General features: G+C 41.2%; 2 protein-coding genes across 9 annotated transcripts in view; one reads left to right on the top strand and one right to left on the bottom strand.

Annotated features, from left to right (window-relative positions):
• The window catches only part of ampd2a (adenosine monophosphate deaminase 2a), a 41,587-nt gene extending 32,462 nt beyond the window's left edge, over positions 1-9,125 (top strand). For all 6 annotated transcript variants that reach the window (XM_015036860.1, XM_015036870.1, XM_015036836.1 and 3 more), the window contains 11 exons: positions 364-453; positions 547-676; positions 1,083-1,277; positions 1,375-1,506; positions 1,596-1,759; positions 2,439-2,565; positions 2,652-2,815; positions 2,899-3,019; positions 3,865-4,038; positions 4,144-4,254; positions 5,741-9,125. In XM_015036860.1, the coding sequence (XP_014892346.1) occupies positions 364-453; positions 547-676; positions 1,083-1,277; positions 1,375-1,506; positions 1,596-1,759; positions 2,439-2,565; positions 2,652-2,815; positions 2,899-3,019; positions 3,865-4,038; positions 4,144-4,254; positions 5,741-5,956 (1,624 nt within the window). In that variant the 3' untranslated portion in view covers positions 5,957-9,125. The remainder of the gene's footprint in view (positions 1-363; positions 454-546; positions 677-1,082; positions 1,278-1,374; positions 1,507-1,595; positions 1,760-2,438; positions 2,566-2,651; positions 2,816-2,898; positions 3,020-3,864; positions 4,039-4,143; positions 4,255-5,740) is intronic.
• A 1-nt stretch (position 9,126) lies between these two features.
• Positions 9,127-16,984, bottom strand: eps8l3a (EPS8 signaling adaptor L3a). 3 transcript variants are annotated; one of them, XM_015036908.1, is made up of 20 exons: positions 16,628-16,984; positions 16,051-16,127; positions 15,888-15,961; positions 15,733-15,800; positions 15,494-15,652; positions 14,557-14,706; positions 14,418-14,482; positions 14,199-14,305; positions 13,436-13,560; positions 13,220-13,325; positions 13,066-13,139; positions 12,915-12,989; positions 12,673-12,818; positions 11,009-11,258; positions 10,880-10,923; positions 10,705-10,801; positions 10,504-10,608; positions 10,329-10,414; positions 9,529-9,661; positions 9,127-9,437 (listed from the first exon to the last, which is right to left on the bottom strand). In XM_015036908.1, the coding sequence occupies exons 2-20, from the start codon at positions 16,110-16,112 to the stop codon at positions 9,426-9,428; spliced, it is 1,938 nt and encodes a 645-aa protein (XP_014892394.1). In that variant the 5' UTR covers positions 16,113-16,127; positions 16,628-16,984; the 3' UTR covers positions 9,127-9,425. The 3 variants fall into 3 exon arrangements, with proteins under 3 accessions (XP_014892394.1, XP_014892378.1, XP_014892386.1); XM_015036892.1 differs by lacking the exon at positions 16,628-16,984 and having other exon boundaries at positions 16,051-16,421; XM_015036900.1 differs by lacking the exon at positions 16,628-16,984 and having other exon boundaries at positions 14,199-14,302; positions 16,051-16,420.
• Between the last annotated feature and the right edge of the window lie 1,136 nt (positions 16,985-18,120).

Here is an 18,120-nt window from a genome sequence, read left to right on the forward strand (position 1 = left end):
ATATATATCACACAGATCTCAAGTTGTGATTTAAAGAATCAGTTTTTATTGTGGGATTTGAAAAGTCTTAGGTGGGTTTTAAATTTTAAAATAGAGCTTTTGCTGAATTTGATTTCAACTTCAGAACTATTTTGCTACAATATTTATTTGGGATAAATAACAAAGCCAAACAATACTAATGGTTTGTTCCCATATTTCCAGAATATTATAAAGAACTACCTGAGAGTGTAGAAATTTGAGTCATTAAATGTATGAAATTTGCTGAAACCTTTCTAATTAAAACAATATTAAAAACATAAGCTAGGAGTAAGAGCTATGTGAATGCTGGAGAAACCCTAACTTGAAGTTGTTTTTCTCTTTTAGAAGCACAGAACTCGACCTGCCGTATCCTGACCTGAAGGAGTACATCGCAGACATGAACGTCATGATGTCCCTCATTATCAACGGTCCAGTGTGAGTGTTACTTTAAACGATAAACCAGTTGATTTGCAGTGTTTCTTTTATGCAGCTCGAATGAAACTTGTCTCTTCTGTGTGCTGTTTCCAGGAAATCTTTTTGCTACCGCCGCCTGCAGTACCTGAGCTCCAAATTTCAGATGCACATCCTGCTGAATGAGATGAAGGAGCTGGCAGCGCAGAAGAAGGTTCCTCACAGAGATTTCTACAACATCAGAAAGGCAAAAACATCTCTCTACTTCTCTAGTATTGATATAAATGGATCTCTGTGAGAAATATGAACGTAAATTATAAAGTCCAGCCCAGTTTTTATTGTTCAAAAATAAACATATCCTTGTGAGAAAGAGATTTTCCTTCTCACTGTTGCCACATGCTTGCTGAGGAGAAGGATTTGAGTGAAATCTTTCTTTGATAACTTTTAATCTGCACTGTTTTACACCAAAGATCGAATTAGAAAGTCTATAACTCAGTTTGAATCTGTCTATGTTATTAGATTCGTCTTATTCTATATTTCTGTGTATTACTTGGATGCAGTTGTCATGTAAAGTTCCTTGAGCTGACATTTGTTATGAACTGGTGCTAAGTAAATTGAAATAAAGTCAGTGTTGCTCTTCATCTTGTCTCCAGGTGGACACTCACATACACGCGTCATCCTGCATGAACCAGAAGCATCTTCTGCGATTCATCAAGCGAGCCATGAAGAAATACCCCGACGAGATCGTCCACGTCGAGCGGGGACGCGGTCAGACCCTGCGAGACGTTTTTGAGACCATGAACCTGACAGCGTACGACCTGAGTGTAGACACACTCGACATGCACGCAGTGAGTTTTCACAATGTGATGGGAGGTGGAAACTAACTCAGTGTGACTTCTTTACTACTAATAAAACTTGTTTTTTCACGTTTCTCTGCTTTGACAGGATCGGAACACATTTCATAGGTTTGACAAATTCAACTCCAAATACAACCCGATTGGAGAGTCCATCCTGAGGGAGATCTTCATCAAGACGGACAATCATGTGGAAGGAAAATACTTTGCACACATAGTTAAGGTGCTGATTAATTCAGCTACAAACTGTCCAGTCGAACAATATCAGTCCTCAACTCGCACTTAAAGCTGCTGTCTTTATTTTTCTTACAGGAGGTGATGTATGACTTGGAGGAGAGTAAATACCAGAACTCCGAGCTGCGGCTGTCCATCTACGGTCGCTGCAGAGACGAGTGGGACAAGCTGGCGGAGTGGGCTGTCAACCACAGAGTGTACTCCGATAACGTGCGCTGGCTTATCCAGGTGCCCCGTCTCTTGTAAGAGCTGCTGACATTTTGTTTTACCTTGAAATTGAGATGGAAATAATTCCTTCTGCTCGTTAAAAATCAGGGAAGCGAATACATCAGACTGTCGACCAACGGACAGAGTTAAAACACTCTGAGGACACCATGGAGTGTGAGACAAAAACTAAATCAAAAACACAAAATGTTTGGCAGCTTTCAGTCAGACGTTGTGACTTCTTCATGGGTTTGACTAGTAAATTATCCAACTGCTTTGTAAGCCATAGCAGCAGTGAATGACACTAGTCAACAACCAAAAAATTGTCTGGGGTTTTGCAAATGTTTTAGGGTAATTATGATGTGCTGAATCCAAAAATCACATTGGTTTTCCTCAGTCAGGTCACATTTCATTAATACACCCTGTTGGAAAACAACTCTTTTCTCTTAAACCTTTTTTGGATGATAAATATTAACAGAAATGAGCTAATAATGTCAGAAAAATTGAATTAGTCAGAATATATTTCTCTAAAACAATTTCGTATAAAAATATGACCTTATTTAGAAAACTTTGTCATTTTTTGTGCTGATTCAGCAGCACAAAATAGTAAAAAAACAAACAAAAAAAACAATGAATGGACAAATTGTGATTTAATTATGTTTTATGGTGTTTTTCCATCTCTAAAATAAATGTAACTTTCTTTGTTTTTTTTTTTAGTGACGTCTACCACACAAAGAAGCAGCTGGCCAACTTCCAGGAGATGTTGGAGAACATTTTCATGCCTCTGTTTGAAGTGACCATCGATCCGGCCAGCCACCCTGAGCTGCATCTCTTCCTGGAGCACGTGAGTCTGACCTGCTGGTTGGTCTGAACTCTCCTGATGACCAACATCAGAGTGAAATGAATGTTTGCTTTTTTGCATGCTGGCAGGTTGTTGGTTTCGACAGCGTAGACGACGAGTCCAAGCCTGAGCACCACATTTTTAACCTGGACAGTCCACTTCCTGTCGACTGGACAGACGAGGACAACCCACCCTACTCCTACTACCTTTACTACACCTACGCCAACATGACTGTGCTGAACCACCTGCGAAGGTAGCAACATGGCATCGTTACTTTTAATCATTCATTCATTCATTATTCTCTGACCTGTGAGTTTCCCTTTGTGTTCAACTCAGACGACGAGGCTTTCATACGTTCGTTCTGCGACCTCACTGTGGCGAGGCGGGCCCGATCCACCACCTGGTGTCAGGGTTCATGTTGTCAGAGAATATTTCCCACGGTCTGCTGCTCAGAAAGGTCAGGACGGCTCTCATAAGGGCTGCAATGAAAAATAGCCTTTCAGGATGGATTTTGACAAACTGAAAAGATATTCAGCAGGTCGTTTGGAAAGCTTGGCACAGGTTTAGTGTCTTTTGTTGGGATTTGCAACAAATGTGGTGAAAGCAGAAACTTAAGAACAAATAATTGTGCTAATAAAGAGCTAAGCACTTCCATCCGCAAAGGCAGAAGAAAAATGTAAAAAGCTAAAAAATAATTATAAGAGAGATTTTATTGCTTTAGTCCAAATAAAAGTGATTAATGAGAGAGGTATGAATGATTTTAAACGCAACTTTAATTCATGTATCATTGTGTCCTTTTGTGATTCCATCTTAAATATGGTTTTATTAGACATTCGGTTATTTTATGTCTCTTCAGACATATCCAACGCCAAGTCCATCTGTCTAAAGAGACAAAACAACTAAGTGTCCCATAATAAAAGGATCTTTAAACATACTTTTAATTTAGTGTGAATTTTTTTTTAATTCATGCCTCTTTTAAATCATTTTATTTCCTTTTCAGAGATAAATATCTCACCTTTTATCAGAAACAAACCTGTTGGTTGAATAAAACTTGAACTTGGGTCTATGATGGCTATAAATCAGCTTTTTTATTTTCTCCTGTACTGTAAAATGGGGAAGAGCTGAAGAGTTTAAAAAAGATTGATTTTATAAATCTTAGTTTGTATGTGGGACAAATTAAAATGAAGTACGTTTACTAAGATGCAGTGACCCATCAACGTTCCTGAGGGTCACAAAAGGTCACTTTTACCAGCATGCAGCTGTACTTCACCCTCTTTGTCTCACTCTTCCTTCCTTTTCCAGGCCCCTGTGCTGCAGTACCTGTACTACCTGGCTCAAGTTGGCATCGCCATGTCGCCGCTGAGCAACAACAGCCTGTTCCTTAGTTACCACCGCAACCCGCTGATGGAGTATCTGTCCAGAGGCCTCATTGTCTCTCTGTCCACCGATGATCCCCTCCAGTTTCACTTCACCAAGGTCTGTTTGGACAACACAAATGTCACAGCCTCACAATTAAAAGGGAAAACTAAACTTTTTATTCCTGTTGCGTGGATGCAAAATATGTGATGATTTCTGCATCAGGAGCCTCTGATGGAAGAGTACAGCATCGCAGCTCAAGTGTGGAAACTGAGCTCCTGTGACATGTGTGAGCTGGCGAGAAACAGCGTCCTGATGAGTGGATTTTCACACAAGGTGACGTCATTTATCATTCGCCTGTTGAGGGTAATAAAGCGTTTATCTGGTGCATCGTTTGGCTAGGTGTGGTGCAGTTTTACCAGGTGGTATTTTTTATTTTGTTTTTAGTGTCAGAAATGATCATGCATGAGGGAGTGGTTTACAGGTTAGAGCGCCTCTGCGAAGTACAGACACTCTTTCAGCCTTTTCACATATTTAAACCACAAACTTCATTGTGTTTTATTGGAGCTTTAGGAGAAAGAACGAGTTATTCAGCGTTGTGAAGCGAAAGGAAAGAGACTTTTCTCTGATGACCCAAAGAAAATTCAGTGCCACGATGTACTAAGATCAGGTTTACTTGCAAGGCACATTTCAGCAACAAGACCGTTCAAAGTGCTTTACACCATAAAACCAAAACACAGCAATTATAAAACGGGCAATAAACATTACAGTTTGTCAAAAAACCATTATCAAAATCGTCAAGCAAATGTTTATCAAATACAGTGCCGTTACCAGGAATCAAAGGCGACTTTAAACTGGTGAGTCTTTAGCCTTGACAGTATTTAGACTATTTTGCAGTTTTCTGGAAATTCCTTCCAGATTAGTGGATTATAAAAACTGAATGCTGCTTCTCAAAGTTTAGTTAAAGACAACAGGTTAGCTGTAATTTTGGTACTAAGATAATCGAGTGATTTATAAACTAACAAGAGTGTTTTATAGTTTATTCTGTGCTCTGTCTTCCTGGTTTTGGTCAGAACTTGAGCAGCAACTTTGTGGATCAGCTGCAGCTGGAGGATTGATTTTTTTTTATTTTTTTTTTTTAATGTAGCCCTGTTAAAGATAAACGAATGAGTTTCTCTAGATCTCACCGAGACATTATCCCTCTAATCCTGGAGATGTTCTCCAGGTGATAGAAGACTGACTTTGTAACCGTCTTCATGTGGCTCTGATAGTTCAGGTCAGAGTCCATCACTAGATTTCTGGCCTGATTTTTTATTTTTTTTAGTTGTAATAACTGAAGCTGCACGCTCACTGTAGCATTCCTCTTTAGGTCCAAAGATAATAACTTCAATCACCTGACTGGTACACAGAGTCCAGCTATGTGTTGTTTCATCTCAGTATAAATGCGGCTGTTCTGTGAAGAACATTAGTGACTAAACAGCATCATGAAGGCAGAAGAACTCAACACAAGGTCACAGATGAAACAGTGGAAAAGGTTAAAGCAAATTTGTGTTATAAAACAGTATCTCAAAAACACGGTATCTCTGGAGGAGCTGCAGAGATCCACAGCTTAAAAGAGAGCATTTTTTTTTAACAGGACAACTATTAGTTTTATCCTCCTCAAATCTGCCCTAAGAAGTCCCTGTTTGCAGTTTGCAACAAGCCACGCAGGGGACACAGCAAACACAGGAAGGTCTTTTGGTCACACGAGACCAAAATTGACCCACACGCAAAACTCTTTGTGCTCCAAACATTCCCAATTAAATTTATTTTCAAACCACAGGTGAAGAGCTACTGGCTTGGCCCCAGTTACTACAGAGAAGGTCCTGAGAGCAACGACATCCGGCGCACCAACGTCCCCGACATCCGTGTGGCGTACCGCTTCGAGACGCTCACCGAGGAGCTTAACCTCATCACCCACGCCGTGCGCACAGACAAGCTGGACGGCATCGACGAGGAGGACACGCTCACCATGGGCCCCGTCTCTGGAGGACGCTGAGATGTCAGGCTCCACCCCCCTGTCCCGTCTCTCTCTGTTAGTCCCCCCCTGAGTCTGCGGCCCTCTCAGCATGCCCCTGAAAACGTGATGTGAGAGAAAAACCTGCTGCTCTTTACACACCACTGTAGAAGTCTGCTATGCTGCTATCGCTGTGTAGCTACGAATCAGCCATGGTTTCAGTGCTGCCGTTGTTTTTATTATTGAAAATCTAATCATGCATTTCAACAAGTTTCCCAAATTTTTTATTTTATTTTATTTTTTTTAGACATTTAGCTTTGTGTCTGTTGCTCTCTGGTAAACTGTGATCTCTGATTATAGATGCAGAGTAGCCATAACTTCAAACTGGGATCATTGCGTCGGGTTGGTCACACCTTGCAGAGCAGCTGACTTCGACAAAAGCTTCGTGTGCGATCCTACTTGTTAGTTTAGAATCCATCGTTTGCCAAGTTGGACTTTCATAGTCGGTCTTCTGGGATTCAAATAAGCTCTAAAAGTAAAACGCAAGAAAGAAACATTCCTAAACGAAAAGAGAGTTTGCTCATTTGTTATGTTTTATGGTAGCAGAGCTATAACGAGCACAAAGAAATGTGGATGAATGCTCACTGCGTGGTTGGATTGCATCTATTTAGTTCTTTGCATGCTCTAAGTTCTTCATAAGCACCAAAATAAAACCCTCACCGTGCCTTTCCATTACTACCTAGATGCAGTGCATGTCCAGTTTTTCCTTTCCTCCGTCTTCTTTGTGAATCGCCACACCAGGCCGGCTGTTGGAGCTGAAACCCAGCCTGAAGGTTCTCATCTTCCTGTCTACTTCAGCTAAACAAATACTCTCCTGCATGCCCGCATGACTGATGTACGTGAGGAGAGAACGACCTGTTTACATCCGACCGTCACGGAAAGCGACGCTAACCCCCGATCCAAACTTCTGCATGGTGGAAAACCAGCAAACCGTGCTAGGACACGGTGGAGGCTGCTGCACGGTTCTGTAGCGTCATTTCCAGTAACGGTTTCTTTCTGTCACTCCACACGATCCCAGCTCTCGTCAAACACTGAGATTTTGGGTCAAGCGAAAAGTAATCGGAAAATGTCTGTAGAGTTTGCAGAGCTGTGTGTGTGTGTGTGTGTGTGTGTGTGTGTGTGTGTGTCCTTTATAGATGAAGAAGAAGAGAAACCATTTGGTCCGACTACAGCAGTTTCCGACTAATGAAGGATGATCTCAGAGGACTTTATGTGATTGTTAGAATTCAATTATGTTTTTTAAAGCTGAAATGGAAGTAAGACCATTTTGTAATTCTCAGTATATTGAGGAAAACTCTAGATTTTGAGTCCGTTTGTTTTTAATATTAAATAATGAACCAGTATTTTAGTGCCCACTCTGCTCGTTTAGTATTGTGGAAGCAAATTACCCACCAATATATACATGTTGTGTTTTACTGATGATGAATGGTGTCGCCTCTTTTTAAAGTAGCCAGTAAGACACCAAAGCACGAATATAATTATGCATAAGATTAGCCGAGTTAAGTATTCCTGATATTGTTTGGTGCAAATATATATATTTTTTTGTTTGTTTTTTGTTGTGCATTTCTGCCTTTTACTCAAAACGTTTCGATGTTTAATAGCGCCTGAGTTTTATACTTTGTGAAGATTTTTTGTTTGCCTTTTAAAATTAGGAGTTCATTTTGTTCTTGTTCAGCGTCGGCCATATTTATTGACACCTTCGGTAAGGATGTGTAAGGACTAGTTCGTATTTTATTGCAGGATCTCACCCTGAAAAATAATAGTTTAATTTTAAAGCATTTATTCATTGGGGGGGGGAGAAAAACTCAGGTTTTACTGCAACTCCTCTTGTCATCATGGTCACTTTGTAACAATTTACCAAACTGCAGTCGACAGAGAGAGGGATGTTTGACCATTGCTTTTAAATGGAACGGTTTATACCTTTTTTTTTTTTTTTAGCTCACCCCAAAAAGGTTTTCTTTATGATTTCATTCCAGAAGCTGATGAACTGTTTGATTGACTCGTTATCCTGCAGAAACACCCGATGAACACCCATTTCCACCTTTCTGGTAGCATCCACCAGATTATTCTTACAGATTTCCTGATATTTCAGAGAGCAAATAGAGAATAAAGTATTCAAAAACAGGCCCACAGCATCACAGATCCTCCTCCGAACCGAACAGTGGGTGTGAGGTGATTTTCCATGTACTGTTTCTTTGTTGCACCAAACCCATCTGAAGTCCCAGCTCAACATGTTTACGTGTTTACGTTTTTGTCATGAAATGCTTCCTAATGCTGCAGTTCTCCCTCAGTGAACTGTGGAGCGTTTTTTTCATAACGGGATCGATGCGGGTTCTGATCCATCACAGAGAGAAATCAACCTTTGTGTCAAGTCATAGATGGGATTCAGGGAAATAAAGTCATAGGTTCAATTCAAATTCATTTTCACAGAAACTTTGAAAGTATAAATCAAACAAATGCCTTATTTAGATTTATTTTAAAGAGATTCTTATAGTCGTTATCAGGGGTGCCAGTAAATGTGGCCGGCGCTGCGACCCGGACCGACCCGACTGTTTCCACTTTTAGTTTCCGCCCACTGATCTCTGACCCTGCTTACTGTCTGCATCATGTCCATACTACCTCACAAACACAAACCGTATATTTGTGCTTTCATTGGTAGCCGATATTATCCACAGGATGAAAAACTAAAAGAATATTTTGGCCTTTGATTCACTGAGAATTGGGTCAGAACGGCTGGTGTAACTGGCTGTGGACAAATACTGGTTTCTGCAATTCTTGAGATATTATTATTAGTAGTAATAATATATTTGCCCCTGTAAATGGAGAGTAAAGCTTCATGATATATAATCTCCTCAACACTGTGACTTACGTGAAGCACAAAGAGACAATGCGCAGTTATTATCCACGTTAAAACCTTCATCGTTTGGCTTATTTTTGCTGCTTGCCGTCACGTTTTTGTTTTGTCTAAATTGTATTTTTTCCTAATGGTCTTGTTTTCTGACAACTGTGTCACTTTTTGTTTTAAATCCTGCCTAATTTGACTCCTGTCGATCTGTAGCCTTATTATTGCTCGAGACGGTCTGCCGCAATCTTACTGATGAGGTACGTCTGTGATAACTGAATTAAAAATAAATAAAGCATGTTAATTCACCTCAGGTGTGCCAGAGTTTTACTTTAATTTGCAAGTTACACAATGATTACAAACAAAACACTTCAATTATTTGCAGTAATCCAGTTTATAATATAATGTTTTAATAGAGATTACAACTTAAAATAGTTGGGATAAATGGTATATTTAACATGCTTAGCATTTAGAACAACATGAGGAGTTAGTGCTGATTTCAGAAAGTGACTACAGTATCTTTACATGTCGATGCAAATCTGCTATATTCTGCTTTTTGCTTCCAGTATCTAGTCCAGTTTCCTTGTATTTTCCAGCTGTGATGATTCTTCAGCTTGCATCCTGGGTGTTTAAAGAGAGAATGAGTTGTTGGCGCCTACAGCAGCAGGAAAGACAGAGGCTGAATCTTTAGTTGAACAGATCAGAATCTTACCACCAAGGCGGATCTGACCGCCTGTAGTTGGAAGAAGACCCGTCCTCCTTCCTCTGGACACACCGACTTCAGCTCCTCCCTGCTCATCCCCAGCAGCATGGAGCCGCTCAGGACGCCCAGGCAGCGCACCGTGCTGCAGTCAAAGCAACGCTGGAGTTAGTTAATGTGTAACCGAGCCGAGCCATAACCTCAGAGGGTTTATTAGAGAAACAGTCACTGCAGGAAACAAACGTCTTGGTGTGTTTAACCAGCAGAGAACATGGGAGGCATTTCAGGTGTTTGTAACGAAAAGTTTTATGTCCTGGTAAAACTTTTCGTTAACGTCCATCGTGTTGTCGCCACAAACTCGGCATGAAGAGACCCTGTGGACTTTGACGCAAGCTGTGTTGGGAATACGGCAAACATTTGGAAAAAGCTGCTCTGGGTGTACGAGACCGAAATTGGGGAGCAAAAATTTTAAAAATTTGCTGCATCTGAATACACTATTTTCACCATAAAGCCTGGAGGTGGCAGCATTATGCTGAGGGGATGCTTTTCTTCTGCAGAGGAAGAAAATCTGGTGGATGTACAGCAGGAGATGAAATCAGGTAGACACTTGAATAAAACCAGTTTGAGGCTCCAAAAAGACTAAAAATATTAATAAATGGTTTAGATCACATGTTGGGATGGTCCAGTCAAAGCCCAGACTAAAATCTGTGGCCATCCGTCTTAAGAGATGCGCTTCATCCTCTGCACAAGTTCAGGCTCCTCCCATGAATGTTGAGAGAGCTCAGTGTTTGCTACAGTGTGCTGTCACTCACATCGGGTTGAATCCCATGTGCTCCAGCCAGGCTTTCACCTCTGGTGGTTTAGATTTCCTCGTTAGAACCGGAGACGTGTCAAAATCCTTCATGAAAATAGAAGAGGCATGTTTTCTTTGTGTGTGTGGACAGTTTTCATTTCACCATCATTTCATGTTTTCTGAGCGGGAGCCACCTCATAAGACTGAGCGTCAACATCTTCCAGGACGTTGTTGGGGACGTAACCTTCCTCTCCTCTGTTGTTCCTCACTTTCCACCACTTCTTTGACTTGTCCAGAAGCTGCAGGAGAACAAAACCAACAGAAGAGATGGAAGATTGGTTGGTCTCCTTCTGAAAGTCTCATCATTCTTGGGAACGAGGAAAACAGATACTCACATCGACTATTTCTCCTTTAGTGACGGTGAGCTCCCTTTGGTTTCTGGATATGAAGTCATATTTGACGCGCATGTCGCATAGTTTCACCTCGACCGGCCTGGAAGTCGCAGGGAGAAGGAAAACCTCAGAGCTGTGAGATTTAAACCTCGACGAAGTGTGTAACCTATGCACTTACGGTGGTTTTTGTCGTTCTTTTGGCGGCCTCCACTTGGCATAAGTCTGCGCAGAAAGTGCAAACAATATGTTATTTTTCTCTATTTCTCTTGAGCAGAAGGAAGAATCGTTGATTAAAAGTCCACCTGACCGGCTCCTCCTGTGCTTTGTGTCCAGCTGTGTTGGGTGGCGGCTGCAGGCTCGGTGGAGGCCGGGGACTTTCCCGCCGGGGACTCTCCCGCCGGGGACTCTCCCGCCGGGGACTCTCCTGCCGGGGTCTCTCCCGCCGGCTCTCCGGTTCGCTGGGGGGAAGCTCTCCAGTCACTTCTGGGGGCTGCCAACCATCAAAAAACTGCATGTTGTAGACTGGGATGTCCTCATCCTCCTCTGGCCACTTGGTACTGGCGATAGCATCAGAAACATTTCATCTCGTCAGGTAAACCGAGCCACGAAGTGGGTATAAATACAGAAAAGCTGTCTGGCTCTACATTTTGCTTTAGTGACATCGGTAGACAGAGGGCCAAGTATGCTAACAAGACAATTTGATCAGAAGAGAGTTGCAGCACAAAAACTGCCGCAGCTGTGATCCAATAATGACATCCTGTAACATTACATTAAGATGTGCAGACACTAGATAAATTCAAAGTTGAGATGGTTAAAAGTTAAAGTGAAATGTGAGGGATGTGTTATAGTCTAAATCATTATTGTCAAACTCATTTTCATTTTCAAAGGGCCGGTTTAGGAAGAATGTACCGGTATTAATATAAGTAATTAATAACTAAAATATTATAACTTTCTCTGCATTCATTGAAGTACTTCTAAAAATTAAATATTTAACATTGAAATAATTTGGCTCCGTACACATAAAACTTGATTTGATTTGACTAATAAAGTAATGTTTAAGCACAAAACTGATATTTCTGTTGCTCTTAAGAGTCTATAGGGCTCTTAAGAGCGGTTTTGGCGGTCCGGATTTGGGATGCGGGCCTTGAGTTTGACACATGTGGTCTAAATAATTCAGATAATTAATATTTGACCACTTGGGGGAATCCATAGAGCAGGAAAAATGTAATTCCCAGGTGGACAGTTGATCTGAACATATGAAATAAAAAGTGAAATTAAACAAGATGGAAAAAGTGTTAGACCCAGTCCTGATGCAGCAGAACACTGTGAACTACATCCCACTCATCCATTACACATTAAACTTTCAGAGCACATTAAAAGTGAGGAACTTACTGAGAAAGTGTGAAACTTGATGTTCCTCAAAATCTCCCACATTTCCTCAAGGTTAGACCCGACAGTTCACAGACTGTTCGTTCTGCAAAACGCCCAGCTGGTCTGATGGGAAACTAAAAGCAGCTTGTGAAAATGAAGGAGAATTTGTAGAACATCAAGTTCTGTCGATTCTTTAAAAAAAGTAACTTCACTCCTATTGTGACAAATTCATGTGTAGTGGAGGCGAATAGGGTGAAATTCACAGAATCCTGCTGCGTCGCGACTGAAAAAGTTACTTTTCTGCGACATCGCCGTGTCTTTTCATTTTTTAACATTCCTATTAAAGGATGACAGAACTTTCTGGAAATTATATTTCAACCATCTATGAGTCTCCCCAAGTGGTCAGATAATCATTTGATGAATTATCCAGACGGTAAGTTATTAAAACATAAGTAAGACTAAGTATTGATATTATCGGATTGGTCACAGTTGGATTGATTCTGCACCAGTGGCAGCTACAACAGCCCAGCTATGCTGGAAGGAGATATCGCATTATCCCTGTCAATAATAGGCTGGCAGTGTGCTGGGCGTAGCAGGAACCTGGGGATGTTCCAGGCGTCTCCAAGAGACTGCCACAGGTTGTCCTCCTCCGAGGACGCCTCCTCGCTCAGGAGACGGATGCACTGAGGCGTGAGCAGCGGGGCGACGATGGACGGGGGGATGGTTTCAGAGCAGTGAGAGCACACCTGGCGAGGAAAGACAGAATTATCGCATTGCAACTTTTTCCGGATCAAACAGAAATGAAACAAAACAGAAAAGTTTAGAAATACGAAGTCACTCACGAATGCCAATGCAGAGAACAACGAGTGGACAAAGTCGGGAGCGGCTGGATTGTTGATCTTTCCGTTGAGCTCTCCCTGCGAAACAACGCCAGCGTCCGTTAGAGCAGGAAGAGGACTCGCACCACGACATCGTGCAAACAGAGACACACACCAGAAGGTTGAAGCCAGATTTGATTTTATGGAGGCAATCTGAAAACTCCTCCTCGGGCGGCATCCCATCCCCTCCTACACGGATCAAAAGCCACACAGTGATGCATGGGCATGTGAGAACACACGTCAGTCTGAGGGCTTTTACTGAAAACTACCTTTTCCTTTTTTCTTTTTCTTTTTCTTCTTTCCACTTTTGGCCTCGGCCGCGGATATTTTCCCCATGAAGATCTCGACGTCGGTTACGATGTGGTTGAGAATGTCCTGCACGGAAGGAAAACTGAAAGTCTCATTCACAACGTTTCTTTTACATTTCACTCCTTCCGGTTTAAAGGACTGAAAAGCCAACGTTGCCTCAAGTAGAGGAAACTCACAACATTCCTGTCCAGTTCTGTGTACGGTCGAGGGGGAGGCGACGGAGACGGCATCGGTGGCAGGACGTCGTCTTCCTCCCCGTACCGACGCAGGTCCAGTTCAGGCTCAGGGAAGTCATCCTCAGCTGGGTGAAGAAACAGGAACATTGAAGGTAAAGGTAATTTTATTTCTATGGCACATTTTCAGCAACAAGGCAATACAAAGCGCTTTACAGGAATTAAAAGGAAATACAAACAAAATAATAAACCAAAGGAAAGAGCAAAAGAAGAAAAGGAGTCTAATGTTGATGCAAAGTATGTAAACTAGATGCTCCTATTCAGGGTTGCTAGATAAGTATCCTCTGGTCTAATTCCATTTCTGGGTTGGAAGAACAGGAGTCTAAAAAGTCGTCTAATTTTGTTGATCCAAACGTTGTAAAAACTAACAGATTTGGAGAAACAAAAGTTTCTCACATCACAGTTTTATCTCCTATTTCCACTCTTTGTAGCCTTTTCTGGGTGTTTGTTTATAAGATCACATAAAATAGACAAAGACTAAAAACAACATTATTCTCCAAAACATCATTTTCATCAAGTTTTCCTGAATGGAAACTTCCTGAATGGAAAGCTCTAATATTCCTGTTGATTTTTTAAAAAATCCAGAACACATCTATCTTGTTAGCGATGCGTTACGTTTTGATGGATCGTATTTTCCCATCTGAAACTTCTTCATTGCTGTCACCATTTTACATTAAACCACCGTTTAATGATTTTGAAGTCTCACCGTTGTCAGGCGGAGTCCATGGTGGCGCTTCATGCACAGGCCTCGGCTCTGCAGGCTTATTGGGCTGTTTCACTCTTTCATGTCTGCCCACAGTGTGTCCGTTGCTGCTTAAAACACACACACACACACACACACACACACACACAAAAAAAACAACAACAACATTATGAGTAAATAAAACAAACAAACCCATCCACATGTAGCAGGATTTACTCCCACCTGAGGTGTGAACCCTCACTCTTCTGTGACAGAGCTCGCACTAAATCCTTTGCGATGAAATCGGCCTTGGACACAACAGAAAACATTAACATCTTTTGTCTTTCTCTTCTCAGACGCTCCTCCCAAAGCTGCGTCTCACCCTGACTTCATCGCACTGGAACAGGAAGATGGTGGTGGCGGGTTTTCTCCTGTTCTGGACGGACAGGATGAGCAGAGAGTCGAACACCCCGGCGTCCAGGAAAGCCAGCAACTCCTTCATTTCACCAGCAGAAAACGACTCCAGCTCTTCCTGACGAGGCACAGCAGAGTGATGTTAGAGCAGCTAAAACCACAACATGATGCGAAGAAGATCATCTGCCTAAATACTGAAGAATACTTTTTTTTTTTTTGGCATTAGTTTTCTTACAGGGTCATATTTTTACTCAAGTAAAAGTAAAAGTAACTGTCCAAGAAAGGACTCAAGAGTAGTTAAAAGGCTTTTCAAGTACAGAGTAGATGATCAGAACATCTGATTTAATGTTTAAAAATTATTTAATCAGATGGACAAAAATGTAAAGTTATGTTCAAATCCTAGTATTTTAATACCAGGATAAAAAATATATTTTTAAAGATGCATACAAACAAATGATTACAAAGTAGCAGATTCAGGCAGCACTTTTTTAAATCGTAAAAAAAACAACATGAAACCGAAACAGATGAAATACTTGGTCAAATGGCACAACAGGTAGAAAATAACATTAGAAAAACATAAAAAAAATAAGTCTTACTTTAGCTTAAGCAGTAGATGTGTTTGAATCTCCTACATTTTTGTTTTTTCTTTATTCGGTGAAGTTAATCAAAGCGTGTTCATATTTTATATTAAAAAAAATGACTAAAGTAAAAGTAAAACTGCTCCATTTTTCCCCAAAAAGTTACTCAGATAAATGTAACTAGTTCCTCTGCTTGGGTCGCCGTGTGAACTGATGGCGGTGAAGCAATATTTCAGATTTCATTGGGTTTTTTTATTGAAAACTTTGTGTTTCGTGGTTCTGACAGAACACGGTGGACCACTCTCGCCTCTCCAGGCTGCAGCTCACCCTGGTTTCGTAGTCTATGAGCATCAGGTTGGCACCGCGGACCTCCATCACCATGTTCTGACCCCAAATATGACCCGTTTGATCCAGAAACTGCAGGCGCTCCACGCAGTCGTGGATGTTTCTGAGATCCCTCCCGTTCAGGTCGCAGGTAAACAAGTGCTGGAGCAGATGAACCTCTAGTGAATTATTAAGGCCAACGACTCAGAGACGTGCGACTTTACAGGTTGCCGTGGTAATACCTCCACTCTGTGCTCTGATTTCTCCTCCATCATCTTGTTCATTGATGCTGCATACTGCAGCCTCTGCACTGTTGAGCCACAAAGCAGAACTTGTGAGTGATAATTCATCGATAAAAAGGTGCGATTACTTGATCCTTGCGGCACTGATCACTCACAGTAAATCGACTTTGCACTGGGTCTCGAGATGTTCGATATTTGGGAGGCGGAATCATCCATGTTGGAAAATCCACTGGGTCAAAAGGAAACAACACCCAGAGGTGATGATGAGGAAAACCTAGACCAGTTGGGTATCAGGAAATGACATCATAAAATACGTACTTGGACTGGAAGGAAATGTAGCTGCCGGTCTCAGAACCATACGGACTGTTGCTCCTGAACATCCTGTCCTGACACACCTGCCGGATCACACACAACATGGACACCAAACTCTAGACGTCACAGGTGTTTGCTGGCTCAGAAGAACGCCGAAATAAATCCATAAACCGATCCTCCCAAGAGTTTTCATTACGCAACACCAGCTAACGGCAGAAAACATCACAATTGGTTCTGTTTGGGCTTAGAAACTCTTTTTAAAACCCCAAATTCCAGTAAAAGGTGTTTTGTTCATCATTACCTGGCTACATTTAGCAATGATCAACCAGGCAACGATAAGAGGTTTCCAATGCTGACTGATTTTCAAAACTATGGGTGTTATTCACAATTACCTGAAAATATTTACACACAGACGACTTTGGTCTTTAAAGAACATTTTGCTCACTGAGTTTATGAAATTTTAACCCTAATGGGAATAAATTAGAGAAGCATTCATATTGCCAAGTAGTCTTAAAGGACCCTCCGCACTTTTCAGACAAAAAGAACTGTTCACTTAATCCCGACGTTCTACCCGGCTTCCTACCTTTCTTGCACTGCTCCTGGTGATTTCCTCCTGCGTTATTTACAGTGGTTCGGCAGCAGCATCCAGCTTCAGTTCATGTTTTAATACTTCACTTCGACGGCGTGAACCCGAAGCTTCCTTATGAAGGAGGAGGACAAAGTCCGCTGCCAGGAGCAAAACGATGCGTGCAACAGCGACTCGTCTCAGGTGAGGGAGGGAGCTTTGGTGTGGCTTCACAAAGGTTAAGAGATCCTGAAGAAATTCCCTACAAGGGAAAAATGACTCAGATTCCCAACATTTTATCTCTGTGGTTTTGCTCATCTATTCACCATAAAGACTGTGGATTAAAATCCTGGGAATAACTATTTAGTCCCAAATGTTTGAGTTCATCAAATGAATTTTAACATCAGAGGAACATAAACATACCTAAGAGTAAATACTGAATCGTTTGTGAAATTAATTTATTTACTGAAATTGGCTACCAAACAAACCTGGCACCATATGAAAAAGTAAGTGCTTAGCAGATGATTTTCTTGCAATAATTATGTTAATTCTGAATATTGGAAGGTTTTGTTTGTAAACAGCTTTTTAATTGGATTGCAGTCTTGATGACTGTTAAGCCTCCATTTTGTTTGTTGCGTTATTTTTGATTCAGTTCATTAACAAACTGATGGCCAAATGTTCTCCTTCAGGACTTTTTGCAAGAGGAATGAATTCATCCGTCCAACAATTACGGCACAGCGCTCAACTCCTAAAGAAAAAACAGAAAATCATCTTAACTCAAATATATGACGTTAGTTTCGATTGAGACGCCTGTGATTTTCAGACGTCTCAATAGAAATAGTTTTGTAATCATTCCCAGCCTGTCGGTGACTTTGTTTCTCATCTGAATCTGGGCGAGATGTGGTGCTGAGATGTGTTAGCCTACTTCATGTTGTCAGACAGGTCCTATGTAAAAAAATTCTTTATTCTTTGTTCTAGTTCATCACAGTTAATTTATGATTTATGTGATTTATGTAAATCATCTTGGACCTCCTGCTCTGTCACTACTTTATGATTTGCAGCTTTTATTCTTCATAATTTTTATTTTTTTTAATGAAATGTGGATACAAGTCTGTAACAAAGTATTTGTGACTTTAACAGCTTAGCTTTTCATTGGCATTGTTCTTTGTCAGTGCGTTTCATAAAAGGAAGCAGTAACAGTGGACAAAGCCAGGAAATTAATGATGCATGTAGGACTCTATTATTCTTTGTTACCCATCTATCCATTAATGTGTGGACTCAACTTTTCTCCATCTTCTGTTTTCATACCTTCAGAGTCGGTGAAACATTAACCAGGACAAATTCCTCTGTGACGTAACAAACAGCAGAGTCACATTTGGCTCAGAGGACGAACAAAAGCATCACAAACAGAGCGAGCCTGGTCCCAAACAGACAGAATAAATAAATCAGTGATTCTTGAGAATAGGGACAAAACAGATCCTATGGATAAAGCACAAAATTTGAATAAAATA

This window comes from Poecilia latipinna, unplaced genomic scaffold (assembly GCF_001443285.1).
Source record: "Poecilia latipinna isolate Pla-1442-1.1 unplaced genomic scaffold, P_latipinna-1.0 Scaffold24, whole genome shotgun sequence".
NCBI classification, from domain to species: Eukaryota; Metazoa; Chordata; class Actinopteri; order Cyprinodontiformes; family Poeciliidae; genus Poecilia; species Poecilia latipinna.

Coding starts and splice junctions, on each gene's coding strand:
- eps8l3a (XM_015036892.1), bottom strand. CDS start 16,148: ATGTTGTGTGTGATCCGGCAGGTGTGTCAGGACAGGATGTTCAGGAGC. Junction 14,707..15,493: donor TCATAGACTACGAAACCAGG/GTGAGCTGCAGC, acceptor GTGCCTCGTCAG/GAAGAGCTGGAGTCGTTTTC. Junction 10,802..10,879: donor AAAGAACGACAAAAACCACC/GTAAGTGCATAG, acceptor TGCGACTTCCAG/GCCGGTCGAGGTGAAACTAT.